Source organism: Protomyctophum bolini (genome assembly GCF_963924005.1).
Source record: "Protomyctophum bolini genome assembly, chromosome: 9".
In the NCBI taxonomy this organism is placed as follows: domain Eukaryota; kingdom Metazoa; phylum Chordata; class Actinopteri; order Myctophiformes; family Myctophidae; genus Protomyctophum; species Protomyctophum bolini.
In genome coordinates this window covers 14681025-14701877 of record NC_137870.1, presented here as the reverse complement: position 1 = coordinate 14701877, position 20853 = coordinate 14681025, and the positions used below count along the sequence as shown (strand labels likewise).

At 37.2% G+C, this 20853-nt stretch overlaps 1 protein-coding gene across 1 annotated transcript in view; it reads left to right on the top strand.

Moving 5' to 3' along the window:
* Positions 1-20853, top strand: part of LOC308321030 (max-binding protein MNT-like) — a 52416-nt gene that overhangs the window by 11381 nt on the left and 20182 nt on the right. Inside the window, exon 4 of the mRNA XM_080771811.1 lies at positions 738-849. Coding sequence (XP_080627937.1) covers positions 738-849 — 112 coding nt within the window. The remainder of the gene's footprint in view (positions 1-737; positions 850-20853) is intronic.

Genomic DNA, 20853 nt, shown 5'->3' with positions numbered 1-20853 from the left:
AGAGCAGATTCTGTGCAAATAGGCTGGACATTTATTTGTTTATTTTGATAGATCTCATAATTCGACTCTTCTATGGTTAAATAGTGGAGGAATATATTAAGGAACTATAATTTCAAGTATGTGTGCAATGTGCATGTAAATATTGATAGTGATCTCTCACACACTGCATCATGCCGTTAGACCAGGGGAACATGTATACTCATTGCTGTCGGGCAGACTTTTTACTTTTTGTCTTTTTCATAAATTAACGCCCTAGTTGACCAGTGACCATACTACAGCATCACAGAAGTAGCAAAAGCAGCAGATCGGCAAGCGTTTTGAGCTAGTAGATCTGCTACTTTTGATACGATATGTACGGTATCTCATCCATTTTAGCAGTGACATTATGCCGATTAAATTCATACAGCATAATCTAAATACAAGCCGTACATCAAACATATACTGTACATAATATTTTTGAAAAGTATGAAACCGCATGAAAAGGATCTATTCAGGCAGGATCTGACCTGGACTCGTGGGAAGTACAAAACCAGATACAAGGCCATTGCATTGTACTAATTTAATCGTGGGCTTTTATTTAAATCAAGTTCACCCAGCTTCATTATGCTTCAGGAGGCAAAGGAGGGGAAGGACACACACTGACACAACTGTTTTCCTATAGGCTGCGGTTGTATAAAAAAAGGGAGATATCTGCCCGACAACAGCGATATGGACCCTGTGTACCTTGTGTTCCGTAGGCGAGCTCACCTGAAGGATTGCTTTGAGACGTTGAAGAAGAACATCCCCAACGTGGATGAGAAGAAGACCTCCAACCTGAGCGTTCTGAGGAGCGCCCTCAGGTACATCCAGGTAACCAATCAGCTCTTCAGTATCTGCAGCAGTGGTTCCCAAACTGAGGGTCGGGACCCAAATTATTCGGAGGGGTCCCCAGATGACTAGCATAATGTGCAACATAGTTTTCTCACTCAACAGTAAACAAACCAACATACTGTAAAACGTGTACAGGGTTTCTGCACATTTTGAAAGTGACAAATGACTTAAGACCCTTTTAATAACAAATCCGCCAAATTGTCAAATATTGTAAGACTGAGGCAAACATTGTGAAAATACCCGATCTACAAGCTCACAAACTAAAACAAGAATTGTGCTTGTCAGGGTGTGTGTGTGTGTGGGGGGGGGTCCTCATAAGTTCAAATATGATTATTATGGGGGGTCGCAGCCTGAAAGGTTTGGGAACTGTTGGTCTACTCTACAGTATTCTTTTGTTTGTGTTCCAAGCCTGTAACAGTATTGCACCTCACAGTATTGTGGAACTTTTAGACCAATCCCCCAGGAAGCTCCAGGTCACTCAGATCTGACGGTCACCGCGGTCTAACACAGTAAGGACAGGCGATAAACTTAAATACACTGTTTCATGTCAAGGAGTATTTTTGGACATATTTCTATCGTCCATAAAGTCCAAAACACTGCTCAACAAAAGATTGCACAAAACGATTGTAATACAGTGCCGCCTTGAATTAATCACAGTCACGCAGAGTTGCCAAACTAGATTGCTAAGGTTCAGTTCAGTCAGGGCTGATCGAGCTGCTTGCCAATAAGGTCTTGGGGTTAGGAAGACCTATGGCACAGCTGTAGTACACTTACACTTGATGTGGGCTCATTCTAGTTTCTGCCTTTACAATGTGTTTTTCGACCTGATATCCCCATTAATTTTATGCCGATTCCCTATTTTCCTATTTTTCTTCCACAATATTTCCTTCCTTTCTTTTTTTTTCATTCTGCTCTTCCCTGCACACCTGCAAATCTGTCATTCTTCATTAGTGGGGCTGTTTTTTATGTGACTAGTAGAAGCACAAGTAGAAGAATTGTAGAAAACACTGTAATTACATTACAGTGTTTTGGCAACATTTTGGAATGTATGAGTAAATGACTCATTTGTTGGATCACGTCACTGTAAACAAGCCTAGTAAATTGTTGGTACAAAGGTCCGTCATTGGCCTGATTCAACACCTCCAATGATGTAGCCAGCAGTAGTATGATAGTGTGGTGGCACAATACCAAATCTGACCACTAGTGGCGCTAGTGAGCAATTAATGCATAATTTGCATAATTAATTATGCAAATGAGTAATTAAAATAGATAGATATAAATAGATATAATTAGCATAATCATAAATAATAAATATCCATAAATATAAATATCCATAAATATAATTAGCATATAATAGTTTATAATTAAATAATAATAAAAACTAATAATAGGTTATTTATAAAATGCATGATGTGTGTGTGATTAGCTGATCTCATCTCTCTCTCTCCCTGCTTCTCCTTGTGACATGCCTCCCCAAAAGCCAGCAGAGATGCTGACTCGAAGGTGTGAAAAACAAACAAATGTAAATTTGTTTGTTTGTCACTGGGGCTGAGGTGGGGGGATGGGCTCCCACTCTTTGTGGATTGCCATGGGCCAGACATGCAAATTAAATGAAGCGGGGGGGTGGGGTGGGGGGATGGGTTCTAACCAGGTGCCAGACATGCAAATTAGATAAACAAGGGGGGGGGATGGGCTCTAACCAGATGCCAGGTGCGACATGCAAATTAAATGAAGAGCGGGGGTGGGTTGGGGGGGATGGGCTCCCCCCTTTGTGGAATGCCAGGTGCCAGACATGCAAATTAGATAAACACAGGGTGGGTGGCTTCCACTCTTTGAAGTGAATTGTATGCATAAATTAATCAAGTTAGTATTTAAATTCCTTGCATACATTGACAGTGGGGGTGTGATTCCACCTAGTGGTCAATCTCTATATATAAATATTTACACTGCAATACCTACTATGCCCTGATGTGATCTCAGTCATCTAGGGCAATGTTTTTCAATCAATAGTCTGGGGACCACCAATGGTCCTTGAATGTAATTCTTGTGAAAAATCAATGATACCCCCCTAGTGTTCAATCTCTATATAAATATTTACACTGCAATACCATTTATGCCCTGATGTGATCTCAGTCATCTAGGGAAATGTTTTTCAATCATTGGTCTGGGGACCACCAGTGGTCCTTGAATGTAATTCTTGGGTAAGTCAAGGATATCCCCCCTAGTGTTCAATTTCTATATACATATTTACAACTGCAATACCATTTATGCCCTGATTTCAGTCACCTAGTGCAAATGTCTTCAAGCATTGGTCCGGGGGCTACCGATGGTCTTTGAGAGGGTTCAGGTGACCCTCCCCCCAGCTAAATCATGGAGAGTTGGTAACCAAATAGTCTCCTTATAGATCTTTAACTCTATACTTTTCAATTTTTTGTGTTTTTGAATTTTTATGTTTCATGGTGTCCTAAGGTGTATGGTTTATTGTCTGTCTTATATCATTTTTGGTGTTTTGTGTTGTGTCTTTGAATTTTGCATGCTTCATGTGGTACTAATGTGTTTGGGTTATTGTCTGAATTGTATTATTTTTGGTGTTTTGTGTTGTGACTTTGAATTTTTGATGTTTCATGTTGTCCTAATGGGGTTGGGTATTGTAAATCTTGTATTATTTTTTGTGTTTTGTGTTGTGTCTTTGAATTTTGCATGCTTCATGTGGTACTAGGTGTTTGGGTTATTGTCTGTCTTGTATTATTTTTGGTGTTTTGTGTTGGGATCTTTGAATTTTTTATGTTTCATGTTGTCCTAATGGGGTTGGGTATTGTAAATCTTGTATTATTTTTTGTGTTTTGTGTTGTGTCTTTGAATTTTGCATGCTTCATGTGGTACTAGGTGTTTGGGTTATTGTCTGTCTTGTATTATTTTTGGTGTTTTGTGTTGGGATCTTTGAATTTTTTATGTTTCATGTTGTCCAAATGGGGTTGGGTATTGTAAATCTTGTATTATTTTTTGTGTTTTGTGTTGTGTCTTTGAATTTTGCATGCTTCATGTGGTACTAGGTGTTTGGGTTATTGTCTGTCTTGTATTCTTTTTGGTGTTTTGTGTTGGGATCTTTGAATTTTTTATGTTTCATGTTGTCCAAATGGGTTGGGTATTGTAAATCTTGTATTATTTTTTGTGTTTTGTGTTGTGTCTTTGAATTTTGCATGCTTCATGGGGTACTAGGTGTTTGGGTTATTGTCTGTCTTGTATTCTTTTTGGTGTTTTGTGTTGGGATCTTTGAATTTTTTATGTTTCATGTTGTCCAAATGGGGTTGGGTATTGTAAATCTTGTATTATTTTTGGTGTATTGGGTTGTGTCTTTGAATTTTGCATGCTTCATGTGGTACTAGGTGTTTGGGTTATTGTCTGTCTTGTATTATTTTGGTGTTTTGTGTTGGGATCTTTGAATTTTTTATGTTTCATGGTGTCCAAATGGGGTTGGGTATTGTAAATCTTGTATTATTTTTTGTGTTTTGTGTTGTGTCTTTGAATTTTGCATGCTTCATGTGGTACTAGGTGTTTGGGTTATTGTCTGTCTTGTATTATTTTTGGTGTTTTGTGTTGGGATCTTTGAATTTTTTATGTTTCATGTTGTCCAAATGGGGTTGGGTATTGTAAATCTTGGATTATTTTTTGTGTTTTGTGTTGTGTCTTTGAATTTTGCATGCTTCATGTGGTACTAGGTGTTTGGGTTATTGTCTGTCTTGTATTATTTTTGGTGTTTTGTGTTGGGATCTTTGAATTTTTTATGTTTCATGTTGTCCTAATGGGTTGGGTATTGTAAATCTTGTATTATTTATGGTGTTTTGTGTTGTGTCTGTGAATTTTGTATGCTTCATGTGGTATTAATGTGTTTGGATTATTGTATGTCTTGTATTATTTATGGTGTTTTGGTGCTGTGTCTTTGAATTTTGCATGCTTCATGTGGTACTAGGTGTTTGGGTTATTGTCTGTCTTGTATTATTTTTGGTGTATTGTGTTGGGATCTTTGAATTTTTTATGTTTCATGTTGTCCTAATGGGTTGGGTATTGTAAATCTTGTATTATTTTTTGTGTTTTGTGTTGGGTCTTTGAATTTTACATGCTTCATGGGGTACTAGGTGTTTGGGTTATTGTCTGTCTTGTATTATTTTTGGTGTTTTGTGTTGGGATCTTTGAATTTTTTATGTTTCATGTTGTCCAAATGGGGTTGGGTATTGTAAATCTTGTATTATTTTTGGTGTTTTGGGTTGTGTCTTTGAATTTTGCATGCTTCATGTGGTACTAGGTGTTTGGGTTATTGTCTGTCTTGTATTATTTTTGGTGTTTTGTGCTGGGATCTTTGAATTTTTTATGTTTCATGTTGTCCAAATGGGGTTGGGTATTGTAAATCTTGTATTATTTATGGTGTTTTGGTGCTGTGTCTTTGAATTTTGCATGCTTCATGTGGTACTAGGTGTTTGGGTTATTGTCTGTCTTGTATTATTTTTGGTGTATTGTGTTGGGATCTTTGAATTTTTTATGTTTCATGTTGTCCTAATGGGTTGGGTATTGTAAATCTTGTATTATTTTTTGTGTTTTGTGTTGGGTCTTTGAATTTTACATGCTTCATGGGGTACTAGGTGTTTGGGTTATTGTCTGTCTTGTATTATTTTTGGTGTTTTGTGTTGGGATCTTTGAATTTTTTATGTTTCATGTTGTCCAAATGGGGTTGGGTATTGTAAATCTTGTATTATTTTTGGTGTTTTGGGTTGTGTCTTTGAATTTTGCATGCTTCATGTGGTACTAGGTGTTTGGGTTATTGTCTGTCTTGTATTATTTTTGGTGTTTTGTGCTGGGATCTTTGAATTTTTTATGTTTCATGTTGTCCAAATGGGGTTGGGTATTGTAAATCTTGTATTATTTTTGGTGTTTTGGGTTGTGTCTTTGAATTTTGCATGCTTCATGTGGTACTAGGTGTTTGGGTTATTGGCTGTCTTGTATTATTTTTGGTGTTTTGTGCTGGGATCTTTGAATTTTTTATGTTTCATGTTGTCCAAATGGGGTTGGGTATTGTAAATCTTGTATTATTTTTTGGTGTTTTGGGTTGGGTCTTTGAATTTTGCATGCTTCATGTGGTACTAGGTGTTTGGGTTATTGTCTGTCTTGTATTATTTTTGGTGTTTTGTGTTGGGATCTTTGAATTTTTTATGTTTCATGGTGTCCAAATGGGGTTGGGTATTGTAAATCTTGTATTATTTATGGTGTTTTGTGTTGTGTCTGTGAATTTTGTATGCTTCATGTGGTATTAATGTGTTTGGATTATTGTATGTCTTGTATTATTTATGGTGTTTTGGTGCTGTGTCTTTGAATTTTGCATGCTTCATGTGGTACTAGGTGTTTGGGTTATTGTCTGTCTTGTATTATTTTTGGTGTATTGTGTTGGGATCTTTGAATTTTTTATGTTTCATGTTGTCCTAATGGGTTGGGTATTGTAAATCTTGTATTATTTTTTGTGTTTTGTGTTGGGTCTTTGAATTTTACATGCTTCATGGGGTACTAGGTGTTTGGGTTATTGTCTGTCTTGTATTATTTTTGGTGTTTTGTGTTGGGATCTTTGAATTTTTTATGTTTCATGTTGTCCAAATGGGGTTGGGTATTGTAAATCTTGTATTATTTTTGGTGTTTTGGGTTGTGTCTTTGAATTTTGCATGCTTCATGTGGTACTAGGTGTTTGGGTTATTGTCTGTCTTGTATTATTTTTGGTGTTTTGTGCTGGGATCTTTGAATTTTTTATGTTTCATGTTGTCCAAATGGGGTTGGGTATTGTAAATCTTGTATTATTTATGGTGTTTTGGTGCTGTGTCTTTGAATTTTGCATGCTTCATGTGGTACTAGGTGTTTGGGTTATTGTCTGTCTTGTATTATTTTTGGTGTATTGTGTTGGGATCTTTGAATTTTTTATGTTTCATGTTGTCCTAATGGGTTGGGTATTGTAAATCTTGTATTATTTTTTGTGTTTTGTGTTGGGTCTTTGAATTTTACATGCTTCATGGGGTACTAGGTGTTTGGGTTATTGTCTGTCTTGTATTATTTTTGGTGTTTTGTGTTGGGATCTTTGAATTTTTTATGTTTCATGTTGTCCAAATGGGGTTGGGTATTGTAAATCTTGTATTATTTTTGGTGTTTTGGGTTGTGTCTTTGAATTTTGCATGCTTCATGTGGTACTAGGTGTTTGGGTTATTGTCTGTCTTGTATTATTTTTGGTGTTTTGTGCTGGGATCTTTGAATTTTTTATGTTTCATGTTGTCCAAATGGGGTTGGGTATTGTAAATCTTGTATTATTTTTGGTGTTTTGGGTTGTGTCTTTGAATTTTGCATGCTTCATGTGGTACTAGGTGTTTGGGTTATTGGCTGTCTTGTATTATTTTTGGTGTTTTGTGCTGGGATCTTTGAATTTTTTATGTTTCATGTTGTCCAAATGGGGTTGGGTATTGTAAATCTTGTATTATTTTTTGGTGTTTTGGGTTGGGTCTTTGAATTTTGCATGCTTCATGTGGTACTAGGTGTTTGGGTTATTGTCTGTCTTGTATTATTTTTGGTGTTTTGTGTTGGGATCTTTGAATTTTTTATGTTTCATGGTGTCCAAATGGGGTTGGGTATTGTAAATCTTGTATTATTTTTGGTGTTTTGTGTTGGGTCTTTGAATTTTGCATGCTTCATGTGGTACTAGGTGTTTGGGTTATTGTCTGTCTTGTATTATTTTTGGTGTTTTGTGTTGGGATCTTTGAATTTTTTATGTTTCATGTTGTCCAAATGGGGTTGGGTATTGTAAATCTTGTATTATTTTTTGTGTTTTGTGTTGTGTCTTTGAATTTTGCATGCTTCATGTGGTACTAGGTGTTTGGGTTATTGTCTGTCTTGTATTATTTTTGGTGTTTTGTGTTGGGATCTTTGAATTTTTTATGTTTCATGTTGTCCAAATGGGGTTGGGTATTGTAAATCTTGTATTATTTTTTGTGTTTTGTGTTGTGTCTTTGAATTTTGCATGCTTCATGTGGTACTAGGTGTTTGGGTTATTGTCTGTCTTGTATTATTTTTGGTGTTTTGTGTTGGGATCTTTGAATTTTTTATGTTTCATGTTGTCCAAATGGGGTTGGGTATTGTAAATCTTGTATTATTTTTTGTGTTTTGTGTTGTGTCTTTGAATTTTGCATGCTTCATGTGGTACTAGGTGTTTGGGTTATTGTCTGTCTTGTATTATTTTTGGTGTTTTGTGTTGGGATCTTTGAATTTTTTATGTTTCATGGTGTCCAAATGGGGTTGGGTATTGTAAATCTTGTATTATTTTTGGTGTTTTGTGTTGGGTCTTTGAATTTTGCATGCTTCATGTGGTACTAGGTGTTTGGGTTATTGTCTGTCTTGTATTATTTTTGGTGTTTTGTGTTGGGATCTTTGAATTTTTTATGTTTCATGTTGTCCAAATGGGGTTGGGTATTGTAAATCTTGTATTATTTTTTGTGTTTTGTGTTGTGTCTTTGAATTTTGCATGCTTCATGTGGTACTAGGTGTTTGGGTTATTGTCTGTCTTGTATTATTTTTGGTGTTTTGTGTTGGGATCTTTGAATTTTTTATGTTTCATGTTGTCCAAATGGGGTTGGGTATTGTAAATCTTGTATTATTTTTGGTGTTTTGGGTGGTGTCTTTGAATTTTGTATGTTTCATGTGGTACTTCAAAATATTATTAATACAAACAGGCGGCCTGTTGTATTAATATAATATTTTGAAGTACCACATGAAACATACAAAATTCAAGGACACAGCACCAAAACACCATAAATAATACAAGACATACAATAATCCAAACACATTAATACCACATGAAGCATACAAAATTCAAAGACACAACACAAAACACCATAAATAATACAAGACATACAATAATCCGAACACATTAGTACCATGAACCATACCCAATTCAAAGACACAGCACAAAACACAAAAAATAATACAAGATTTACAATACCCAACCCCATTTGGACAACATGAAACATAAAAAATTCAAAGATCCCAACACAAAACACCAAAAATAATACAAGACAGACAATAACCCAAACACCTAGTACCACATGAAGCATGCAAAATTCAAAGACCCAACACAAAACACCAAAAATAATACAAGATTTACAATACCCAACCCCATTTGGACACCATGAAACATAAAAAATTCAAAGATCCCAACACAAAACACCAAAAATAATACAAGACAGACAATAACCCAAACACCTAGTACCACATGAAGCATGCAAAATTCAAAGACACAACACAAAACACAAAAAATAATACAAGATTTACAATACCCAACCCCATTTGGACAACATGAAACATAAAAAATTCAAAGATCCCAACACAAAACACCAAAAATAATACAAGACAGACAATAACCCAAACACCTAGTACCACATGAAGCATGCAAAATTCAAAGACACAACACAAAACACAAAAAATAATACAAGATTTACAATACCCAACCCCATTTGGACAACATGAAACATAAAAAATTCAAAGATCCCAACACAAAACACCAAAAATAATACAAGACAGACAATAACCCAAACACCTAGTACCACATGAAGCATGCAAAATTCAAAGACACAACACAAAACACAAAAAATAATACAAGATTTACAATACCCAACCCCATTTGGACAACATGAAACATAAAAAATTCAAAGATCCCAACACAAAACACCAAAAATAATACAAGACAGACAATAACCCAAACACCTAGTACCACATGAAGCATGCAAAATTCAAAGACCCAACACAAAACACCAAAAATAATACAAGATTTACAATACCCAACCCCATTTGGACACCATGAAACATAAAAAATTCAAAGATCCCAACACAAAACACCAAAAATAATACAAGACAGACAATAACCCAAACACCTAGTACCACATGAAGCATGCAAAATTCAAAGACCCAACCCAAAACACCAAAAAATAATACAAGATTTACAATACCCAACCCCATTTGGACAACATGAAACATAAAAAATTCAAAGATCCCAGCACAAAACACCAAAAATAATACAAGACAGCCAATAACCCAAACACCTAGTACCACATGAAGCATGCAAAATTCAAAGACACAACCCAAAACACCAAAAATAATACAAGATTTACAATACCCAACCCCATTTGGACAACATGAAACATAAAAAATTCAAAGATCCCAGCACAAAACACCAAAAATAATACAAGACAGACAATAACCCAAACACCTAGTACCACATGAAGCATGCAAAATTCAAAGACACAACCCAAAACACCAAAAATAATACAAGATTTACAATACCCAACCCCATTTGGACAACATGAAACATAAAAAATTCAAAGATCCCAACACAAAACACCAAAAATAATACAAGACAGACAATAACCCAAACACCTAGTACCCCATGAAGCATGTAAAATTCAAAGACCCAACACAAAACACAAAAAATAATACAAGATTTACAATACCCAACCCATTAGGACAACATGAAACATAAAAAATTCAAAGATCCCAACACAATACACCAAAAATAATACAAGACAGACAATAACCCAAACACCTAGTACCACATGAAGCATGCAAAATTCAAAGACACAGCACCAAAACACCATAAATAATACAAGATTTACAATACCCAACCCCATTTGGACAACATGAAACATAAAAAATTCAAAGATCCCAGCACAAAACACCAAAAATAATACAAGACAGACAATAACCCAAACACCTAGTACCACATGAAGCATGCAAAATTCAAAGACACAACCCAAAACACCAAAAATAATACAAGATTTACAATACCCAACCCCATTTGGACAACATGAAACATAAAAAATTCAAAGATCCCAACACAAAACACCAAAAATAATACAAGACAGACAATAACCCAAACACCTAGTACCCCATGAAGCATGTAAAATTCAAAGACCCAACACAAAACACAAAAAATAATACAAGATTTACAATACCCAACCCATTAGGACAACATGAAACATAAAAAATTCAAAGATCCCAACACAATACACCAAAAATAATACAAGACAGACAATAACCCAAACACCTAGTACCACATGAAGCATGCAAAATTCAAAGACACAGCACCAAAACACCATAAATAATACAAGACATACAATAATCCAAACACATTAATACCACATGAAGCATACAAAATTCACAGACACAACACAAAACACCATAAATAATACAAGATTTACAATACCCAACCCCATTTGGACACCATGAAACATAAAAAATTCAAAGATCCCAACACAAAACACCAAAAATAATACAAGACAGACAATAACCCAAACACCTAGTACCACATGAAGCATGCAAAATTCAAAGACCCAACCCAAAACACCAAAAAATAATACAAGATTTACAATACCCAACCCCATTTGGACAACATGAAACATAAAAAATTCAAAGATCCCAGCACAAAACACCAAAAATAATACAAGACAGCCAATAACCCAAACACCTAGTACCACATGAAGCATGCAAAATTCAAAGACACAACCCAAAACACCAAAAATAATACAAGATTTACAATACCCAACCCCATTTGGACAACATGAAACATAAAAAATTCAAAGATCCCAGCACAAAACACCAAAAATAATACAAGACAGACAATAACCCAAACACCTAGTACCACATGAAGCATGCAAAATTCAAAGACACAACCCAAAACACCAAAAATAATACAAGATTTACAATACCCAACCCCATTTGGACAACATGAAACATAAAAAATTCAAAGATCCCAACACAAAACACCAAAAATAATACAAGACAGACAATAACCCAAACACCTAGTACCCCATGAAGCATGTAAAATTCAAAGACCCAACACAAAACACAAAAAATAATACAAGATTTACAATACCCAACCCATTAGGACAACATGAAACATAAAAAATTCAAAGATCCCAACACAATACACCAAAAATAATACAAGACAGACAATAACCCAAACACCTAGTACCACATGAAGCATGCAAAATTCAAAGACACAGCACCAAAACACCATAAATAATACAAGATTTACAATACCCAACCCCATTTGGACAACATGAAACATAAAAAATTCAAAGATCCCAGCACAAAACACCAAAAATAATACAAGACAGACAATAACCCAAACACCTAGTACCACATGAAGCATGCAAAATTCAAAGACACAACCCAAAACACCAAAAATAATACAAGATTTACAATACCCAACCCCATTTGGACAACATGAAACATAAAAAATTCAAAGATCCCAACACAAAACACCAAAAATAATACAAGACAGACAATAACCCAAACACCTAGTACCCCATGAAGCATGTAAAATTCAAAGACCCAACACAAAACACAAAAAATAATACAAGATTTACAATACCCAACCCATTAGGACAACATGAAACATAAAAAATTCAAAGATCCCAACACAATACACCAAAAATAATACAAGACAGACAATAACCCAAACACCTAGTACCACATGAAGCATGCAAAATTCAAAGACACAGCACCAAAACACCATAAATAATACAAGACATACAATAATCCAAACACATTAATACCACATGAAGCATACAAAATTCACAGACACAACACAAAACACCATAAATAATACAAGATTTACAATACCCAACCCATTAGGACAACATGAAACATAAAAAATTCAAAGATCCCAACACAAAACACCAAAAATAATACAAGACAGACAATAACCCAAACACCTAGTACCACATGAAGCATGCAAAATTCAAAGACACAACACAAAACACAAAAAATAATCCAAGATTTACAATACCCAACCCCATTTGGACAACATGAAACATAAAAAATTCAAAGATCCCAACACAAAACACCAAAAATAATACAAGACAGACAATAACCCAAACACCTAGTACCACATGAAGCATGCAAAATTCAAAGACACAACACAAAACACAAAAAATAATACAAGATTTACAATACCCAACCCCATTTGGACACCATGAAACATAAAAAATTCAAAGATCCCAACACAAAACACCAAAATAATACAAGACAGACAATAACCCAAACACCTAGTACCACATGAAGCATGCAAAATTCAAAGACACAACCCAATACACCAAAAATAATACAAGATTTACAATACCCAACCCCATTTGGACAACATGAAACATAAAAAATTCAAAGATCCCAACACAAAACACCAAAAAGAATACAAGACAGACAATAACCCAAACACCTAGTACCCCATGAAGCATGCAAAATTCAAAGACACAACACAAAACACAAAAAATAATACAAGATTTACAATACCCAACCCATTTGGACAACATGAAACATAAAAAATTCAAAGATCCCAACACAAAACACCAAAAAGAATACAAGACAGACAATAACCCAAACACCTAGTACCACATGAAGCATGCAAAATTCAAAGACACAACACAAAACACAAAAAATAATACAAGATTTACAATACCCAACCCCATTTGGACAACATGAAACATAAAAAATTCAAAGATCCCAACACAAAACACCAAAAATAATACAAGACAGACAATAACCCAAACACCTAGTACCACATGAAGCATGCAAAATTCAAAGACACAACACAAAACACAAAAAATAATACAAGATTTACAATACCCAACCCCATTAGGACAACATGAAACATAAAAAATTCAAAGATCCCAACACAAAACACCAAAAATAATACAAGACAGACAATAACCCAAACACCTAGTACCACATGAAGCATGCAAAATTCAAAGACACAACACAAAACACAAAAAATAATACAAGATTTACAATACCCAACCCCATTAGGACAACATGAAACATCAAAAATTCAAAGTCACAACACAAAACACCAAAAATAATACAATTCAGACAATAACCCAAACACATTAGTACCACATGAAGCATGCAAAATTCAAAGACACAACACAAAACACCAAAAATGATATAAGACAGACAATAAACCATACACCTTAGGACACCATGAAACATAAAAATTCAAAAACACAAAAAATTGAAAAGTATAGAGTTAAAGATCTATAAGGAGACTATTTGGTTACCAACTCTCCATGATTTAGCTGGGGGGAGGGTCACCTGAACCCTCTCAAAGACCATCGGTAGCCCCCGGACCAATGCTTGAAGACATTTGCACTAGGTGACTGAAATCAGGGCATAAATGGTATTGCAGTTGTAAATATGTATATAGAAATTGAACACTAGGGGGGATATCCTTGACTTACCCAAGAATTACATTCAAGGACCACTGGTGGTCCCCAGACCAATGATTGAAAAACATTTCCCTAGATGACTGAGATCACATCAGGGCATAAATGGTATTGCAGTGTAAATATTTATATAGAGATTGAACACTAGGGGGGTATCATTGATTTTTCACAAGAATTACATTCAAGGACCATTGGTGGTCCCCAGACTATTGATTGAAAAACATTGCCCTAGATGACTGAGATCACATCAGGGCATAGTAGGTATTGCAGTGTAAATATTTATATATAGAGATTGACCACTAGGTGGAATCACACCCCCACTGTCAATGTATGCAAGGAATTTAAATACTAACTTGATTAATTTATGCATACAATTCACTTCAAAGAGTGGAAGCCACCCACCCTGTGTTTATCTAATTTGCATGTCTGGCACCTGGCATTCCACAAAGGGGGGAGCCCATCCCCCCCAACCCACCCCCGCTCTTCATTTAATTTGCATGTCGCACCTGGCATCTGGTTAGAGCCCATCCCCCCCCCTTGTTTATCTAATTTGCATGTCTGGCACCTGGTTAGAACCCATCCCCCCACCCCACCCCCCCGCTTCATTTAATTTGCATGTCTGGCCCATGGCAATCCACAAAGAGTGGGAGCCCATCCCCCCACCTCAGCCCCAGTGACAAACAAACAAATTTACATTTGTTTGTTTTTCACACCTTCGAGTCAGCATCTCTGCTGGCTTTTGGGGAGGCATGTCACAAGGAGAAGCAGGGAGAGAGAGAGATGAGATCAGCTAATCACACACACATCATGCATTTTATAAATAACCTATTATTAGTTTTTATTATTATTTAATTATAAACTATTATATGCTAATTATATTTATGGATATTTATATTTATGGATATTTATTATTTATGATTATGCTAATTATATCTATTTATATCTATCTATTTTAATTACTCATTTGCATAATTAATTATGCAAATTATGCATTAATTGCTCACTAGCGCCACTAGTGGTCAGATTTGGTATTGTGCCACCACACTATCATACTACTGCCAGCGTTACATTCAACTGCAATGCTGGCTGCAGTCAATGCATTAGTGGTATGTTTATTGCACATCGCTTGAAAAGTTGTACATTGTAAATTACCCCCTTTCTTTCACATTGGGGTAAATGAATGACTTCCTTCTAGATGGGAGGGAAATTTGTGTCATTCATTCAGAGTTATACATATTTAATACACAGATTTTGAAGACTGTATTCTGATTCGCCACTCAAGGCTTTATGTGATCCGCTATGTCTAAACAACTCTCTTGTTATGTTGCTGAAACAAATATTTCATGCCAAATTATTGACTTTTGTACATTAGTGACCATGTAATAAGTGGGATACTGTACAGTGTGCCGGACTTGATTGTGAAAATAAACCTGAACGCGTTTATTTTAAAATAATGACTGGCTCACTGTGCACAATCCCTTACATATTGTCTCTGTCGGGTGGAAACCACATATGTCTAAAACAGCAAAAGTAGCAGATTTTGTATGACGCTGTAGTATGATTAAGTAGGACATTAAGTGACCATACAGTGTAAATGGACATAAGCTACCCAGACAAACACAATGCTGATTGGATCTCCTCAGAGAGAGTAGGTTATCCCTGTGTGCGTGGGGCTCCAGAAGGAAACTAGGACACCCCCCCCCCCCCCCCACCCCAGCAACGTTCACTGTGTCGTGATCGAATGGCACATCAGCCTCGGCCCCACACCATCAACACCTGAGCAGGACTTAAGTGTACTTAAAGCACATTGGCTGGGAAACAAACGACAAACAGACCAACCAAACAGGCCCATGTGCCATTTTTTTGTCGTCATGTCTAGTCATGCCATAAAATGCTTTAGAGCCTGACTGATCTGTCGGACATTATTTGACTTTTGGCCATCGTGATTTTGGAGGGTGCACAATTACCTCAAGAACATTTCTATAATATCACTTACATGCAGATAACCCATTTCGCCGACCAATTGAAACACTTTACTATTTGCATAGTATCTGCAAGTACCGGTAGTAGTATCTTTGGCTTTGTAGGGCAGCATGGTACAATAGAATAGGGCAGGTTTGTGGAAAATGTGATTAGAATAGAAGTGAATTGTGGTTGGGACATAATTACATGCTATATTGTTTACGATCTCGTGTGTGTGTGTGTGTGTGTGTGTGTGTGTGTGTGTGTACAGCCGTGCACCCGCCGTGTTTCTCGGCTAACTGGCTACTACTTGGTTACGGGCTGTAGTGTTGAGATGAGATCACACATTTAACTGGTGTCACATGTTCACTCCCATGCTGCCTCCGTATAGTGGTCAGTCTGATGCTTGTGGCACTACTGTGAGAGAAGCAACGCTTTGAGGAAAGAGGAACGCAGAAGCACATCCTGTTCTGTTCTACTCTGTGGTCCCGGGGCTGATGCACGCACACACACACACCCTCCCTTTAACTTTTAGGGGGTTGGGGGGGATCAGGGTCTATGCAGTTGACCAAAGGAGAGGCTTGAACAAGCAGCTTTAGGCTGAGCGTAACATTTTATTTGATTTGATTCGTCCTACGTAAGTTCTGTGCTCTTCTGCAAGCGAGGAGAGTGTCTCTGATTGCAACCCCCGGGCTCATGGGAAATTCTGGATTCTATCCGACTCCCACCCAGAGAGGGCCTCGGCCAAGTGGCCACGTGATTATTATTTTTTTAAGTCCTGTTTCCTTGTTTCATTCCTTCCTGGTTTCGTGCAATTTTGTGGAAGGGAATGACTCAGCAAATTATTGCGCTGAGCTGCACTGCAAACCACACAAACGCACGAAAAAAAAGAAGGGGAAATATCTTCAGTAATCTCACACACCACTTAAGCCCTAATTCAAATATAACCAATATTGGAGCTTATAGATAGGGCTATTTCGGGAAGATTTGTAATGAGTCGGGAGGGGTGTCTTCAGCATAATTGCCGATACCGATGTCATCAAAATAATGTAAAATAATGGCCGATAGATCAGTCTCCATGGCTCTAAAACATTTTAAACCTGCAAGGTTTTTATTTATTTGTGTATTTGTTTTTTACTACGGACTGTTCTTCCGTGGCTCTTGTCCTCATTCCGAACTGCAGGAGTAAAGCAGGGCTGACTGAGGCCATGCTGTCCTACTAGAGCTCCTCCTCCTGTCTATCTCTCTCGCGCCACCGACCAAGTGAGCGAGCACCCCGGCCACATGAGCAGCAAGCACATGGCTAGCCTGAGCCGCGTGACGTCACCCCCCACCCCACCCCCTCCACTCCCCCTGAGTAGACGGAGACTGAGGCATGGGGCTGGCCGCGTTGCCAGGTTTCCCGGGATAAATAAGAAACCCAGGTCTATGAAAACAAAGGAGCGGCTGTTATAGGCCACTTGAGCACTTTCAACCTATGTGCATCGGTTATTTGAAAATAGCAAGCTCGCAACATGTCACATCGGCGCATGACACGCATCTGCTATTTAAAAAGAAAAGTTAAATATTTGGAAACAAATATTGTAACACAAAACTTGTATGGGATGGCACAAAAGACAATATATTTTCAAATGGGGGTACACGGACAAATACATTGACATTCCTTAACATGGAAATGTTAGAGAACCACTGGTTTAAACAACATTTAGGAAGAAAGTCCAATTATCAATATTTACATACAAGAAAGGGAAGAAAAGGTAAAAGTGGCTTATAATAAGCAGACACGGCAGCACTGAGGGCTGGCCGTACCGGTGTGGTGTGCTGTGCTGTGCTGTGCTGTGCTGTGCTGTGCTGCCAACAGGCGGGGCATCAGTGGACACGCAGTGGTAAACACGAGGCTCCATTTCCCATTGAACCCTGATGGAGCCAACTGAACCACTTTCTCCAGCATTGTGGCTCAACACTGTCTCCCATGTAGAGAGAGAGAGACCCAACCAGAACAGTCAGAGATGCTATGCTGTTTTGTTTTACTTTCTACTTTCTCAAACCTTTCATGTCCCCCTCCCCTAAATTAAATGTGCTTAAGTGATATTTGCTGCCGTTTAGAATAAGTGTTAAATAGCGCTCTATTCTGTTGTTATAGTATGTTTGTTCAGTAACAGGGGTCTCTCCTTCTCTCTAGCCTTACTTGAATATTTATTTTCACAGTTTACTTAAGAGCTAGAGTCTAGCTGTGAAAATACATTTTCAGGTTAGGATAACGATTTCATCCAATCGGTAGAGATAACTCAAAATTGGAACTGAAACACCACAACACTGAAACTGATGAATGGGGTTTTTATTGGATAAAATTGGTATCCCAATATATTTATTATTTATTTTCTGTTTACTAAAGAGCTGGAGAGACGGGGAGACCCCTGTTAGTTGTTACTGAACAAACTCTAAAGCAATGATTACTATACTAATATAGAGGCTCGGTTTGGACCACCAGAAATATCACTTTCACCACCTTTTAAAGCGCTATTTTATGTATATTGTATAAAAAATAAGTAATTTTTTTAAATATATATACCGGTGTATATATATATTGGATAACTTTCACCTTTTTAATGACTCATTCAAAATAGGGGATGCCAGTTTGAAAAACAACAACTATATACTGTGTTGTAAGTGTGTAACCTAATTATTTTGATCATTGCGTCTGGTTGAAAATGGATTATTACCGTATCTCATTCATGCCTAGTCCCAAGTGGCCTGGTTACCCTGAATACTAAATTACACTTGTACTGATAGCTTGACATTTTCTGACATTCAGTCTGAAAGCGGGGGAGGAAAAACTGCTATTCAACTGGGAAATGAAGGGTGGTTGTAGGGTTATAGGATTGTAGGTTATACAACATATTTCATTGGGAACCAGGGTTGTGACGGAGCGACTACAGGGTTTTGAAAAAAAAGAAAAATTGATATGGTTCCTCAGACATTGTTGCATCAATAATCACACGCATTTAGTTGTTTGTGTGCGCACGTAAGGAGCAAAGTTGCATAACTCTGAGGAGTTATTAAAATATAAAGCACCGCTCATGCCTGCACAATATCACCGCCGTAAGGCATAAAATGGCATGATTGAAAGAGTTTTGTTACTAGCTACAGAGTCTGCCAAATAGAATGTTCCGACGGACTTTTAGCTCTAGCAACATCCAGACCAAAGGAACGTTAGGATCACTTACTCAACCAAGAACACATAATTGGAGAAACGAATGAAGACATGTTCACACATGACCCCAAAACAGTTTTACGGACAAATATTTGATTGTTGAGTCAGTTCTCTGTTGCAGCTTGGAGGCACAGTAATACAAGGGTTTATGGTTAGCAGCAGTCACAAGACGTGCATGCAGCCGTCCGGCTGGTCAGGCCAGCAGAATAGCATGATGGCAGCTGTGTGAGCCTGGAGTGAGCTTCAAGCTCTATAGTCTATACTAGTCTAATGCCTGAATAATCTGGTCTGTAAGATCCATGAGAGCTAGATATCGTCTATGTCGGGTGGAAACCATGTCCAAATCTGTTAATTTTCAAGATTCAAATTCGACCAGCCTGAAACGCGTTGGTTTGTGCAGTGTTTCAAGCTTGTGAATCTGCTACTTTTGATGTTCTCAATGAACAAAAACTTAGTTTGTCTTCGACCTCAACCTGGGGTTATGGCTTTTTTGTTATGGCGTTCTGGGACCAACAACAGAGTAAACAATATTCTCTCTAAAACAAACAAATCTTAGTTTGACACATTAAATGATACATTTAAATGATATAGCTGTGTCGGTAGCAGTGCAAGAAAAATGTTACCGTGCTTTATAGTGTAAATGACATGTTACGCTTACTGCCAGTGTTTACAGTTACCTTTGAAGCATCAAAGCGTCGTAATTCTACCTCTTTATGAGGAAAATCCGCTTGAAAATAGTCCCATGATTTTTTATTGAGCCGACACATAAGCCACTTCCGCGATCGGAATCACAGTTTCCGTTTCTTACAATGGAGGTCTGTGAGTGAGTAACCCGGATATTAAAACATGGTAATCTGCATTATTCTGTTTTACCATTGAGCTAACAGCCTGCGTGCCAGGGGGGGGGGGGGGGGGGGGCATGACCTTTGACCCGATCTAAATGTCTTAATAGAAGAGCGGGATGACAAAATACAACCACTATAAGTTATGCCAGGGATCATTAATGGCAAGGTTGAGACATTATTACATCTAATCAGGATGATTAGATCCCGAGGCAAAGCAGAGAGGTCTTTATTATTGCTTGACAATCATCAAGCAGTTTATTTGTTTTTATGTAAGGAGAAAGGCTTCTCATTTCTTGTGTGTGTGTGTGTGTGTGTGTGTGTGTGTGTGTGTGTGTGTGTGTGTGTGTGCGTGCAAAGTTTCATAACTCTGAGGAGTTATTAAAATATGAAGGACCGCTCATATCACTTAAATATCACCTATGGCAGTAGATCAAGAAGGCTGTGCCGGTACAGTAGATAGACCACGTTGAATGCCCATGAAAATATATATAATTCATATATGTGTGTGTGTGTGTGTGCGGGTCAATGAGAGGCTTTTGTAGGTCGTACATGTACACGTACAGTACAGTACAGTACAGTTATGTGATTGTGACCTATACTTATAATGTGTAAAAAAAAAAAAGAAAGTAATATGATTCACCCCAGAGGATGGCGGGGGGCGGGGCTACCC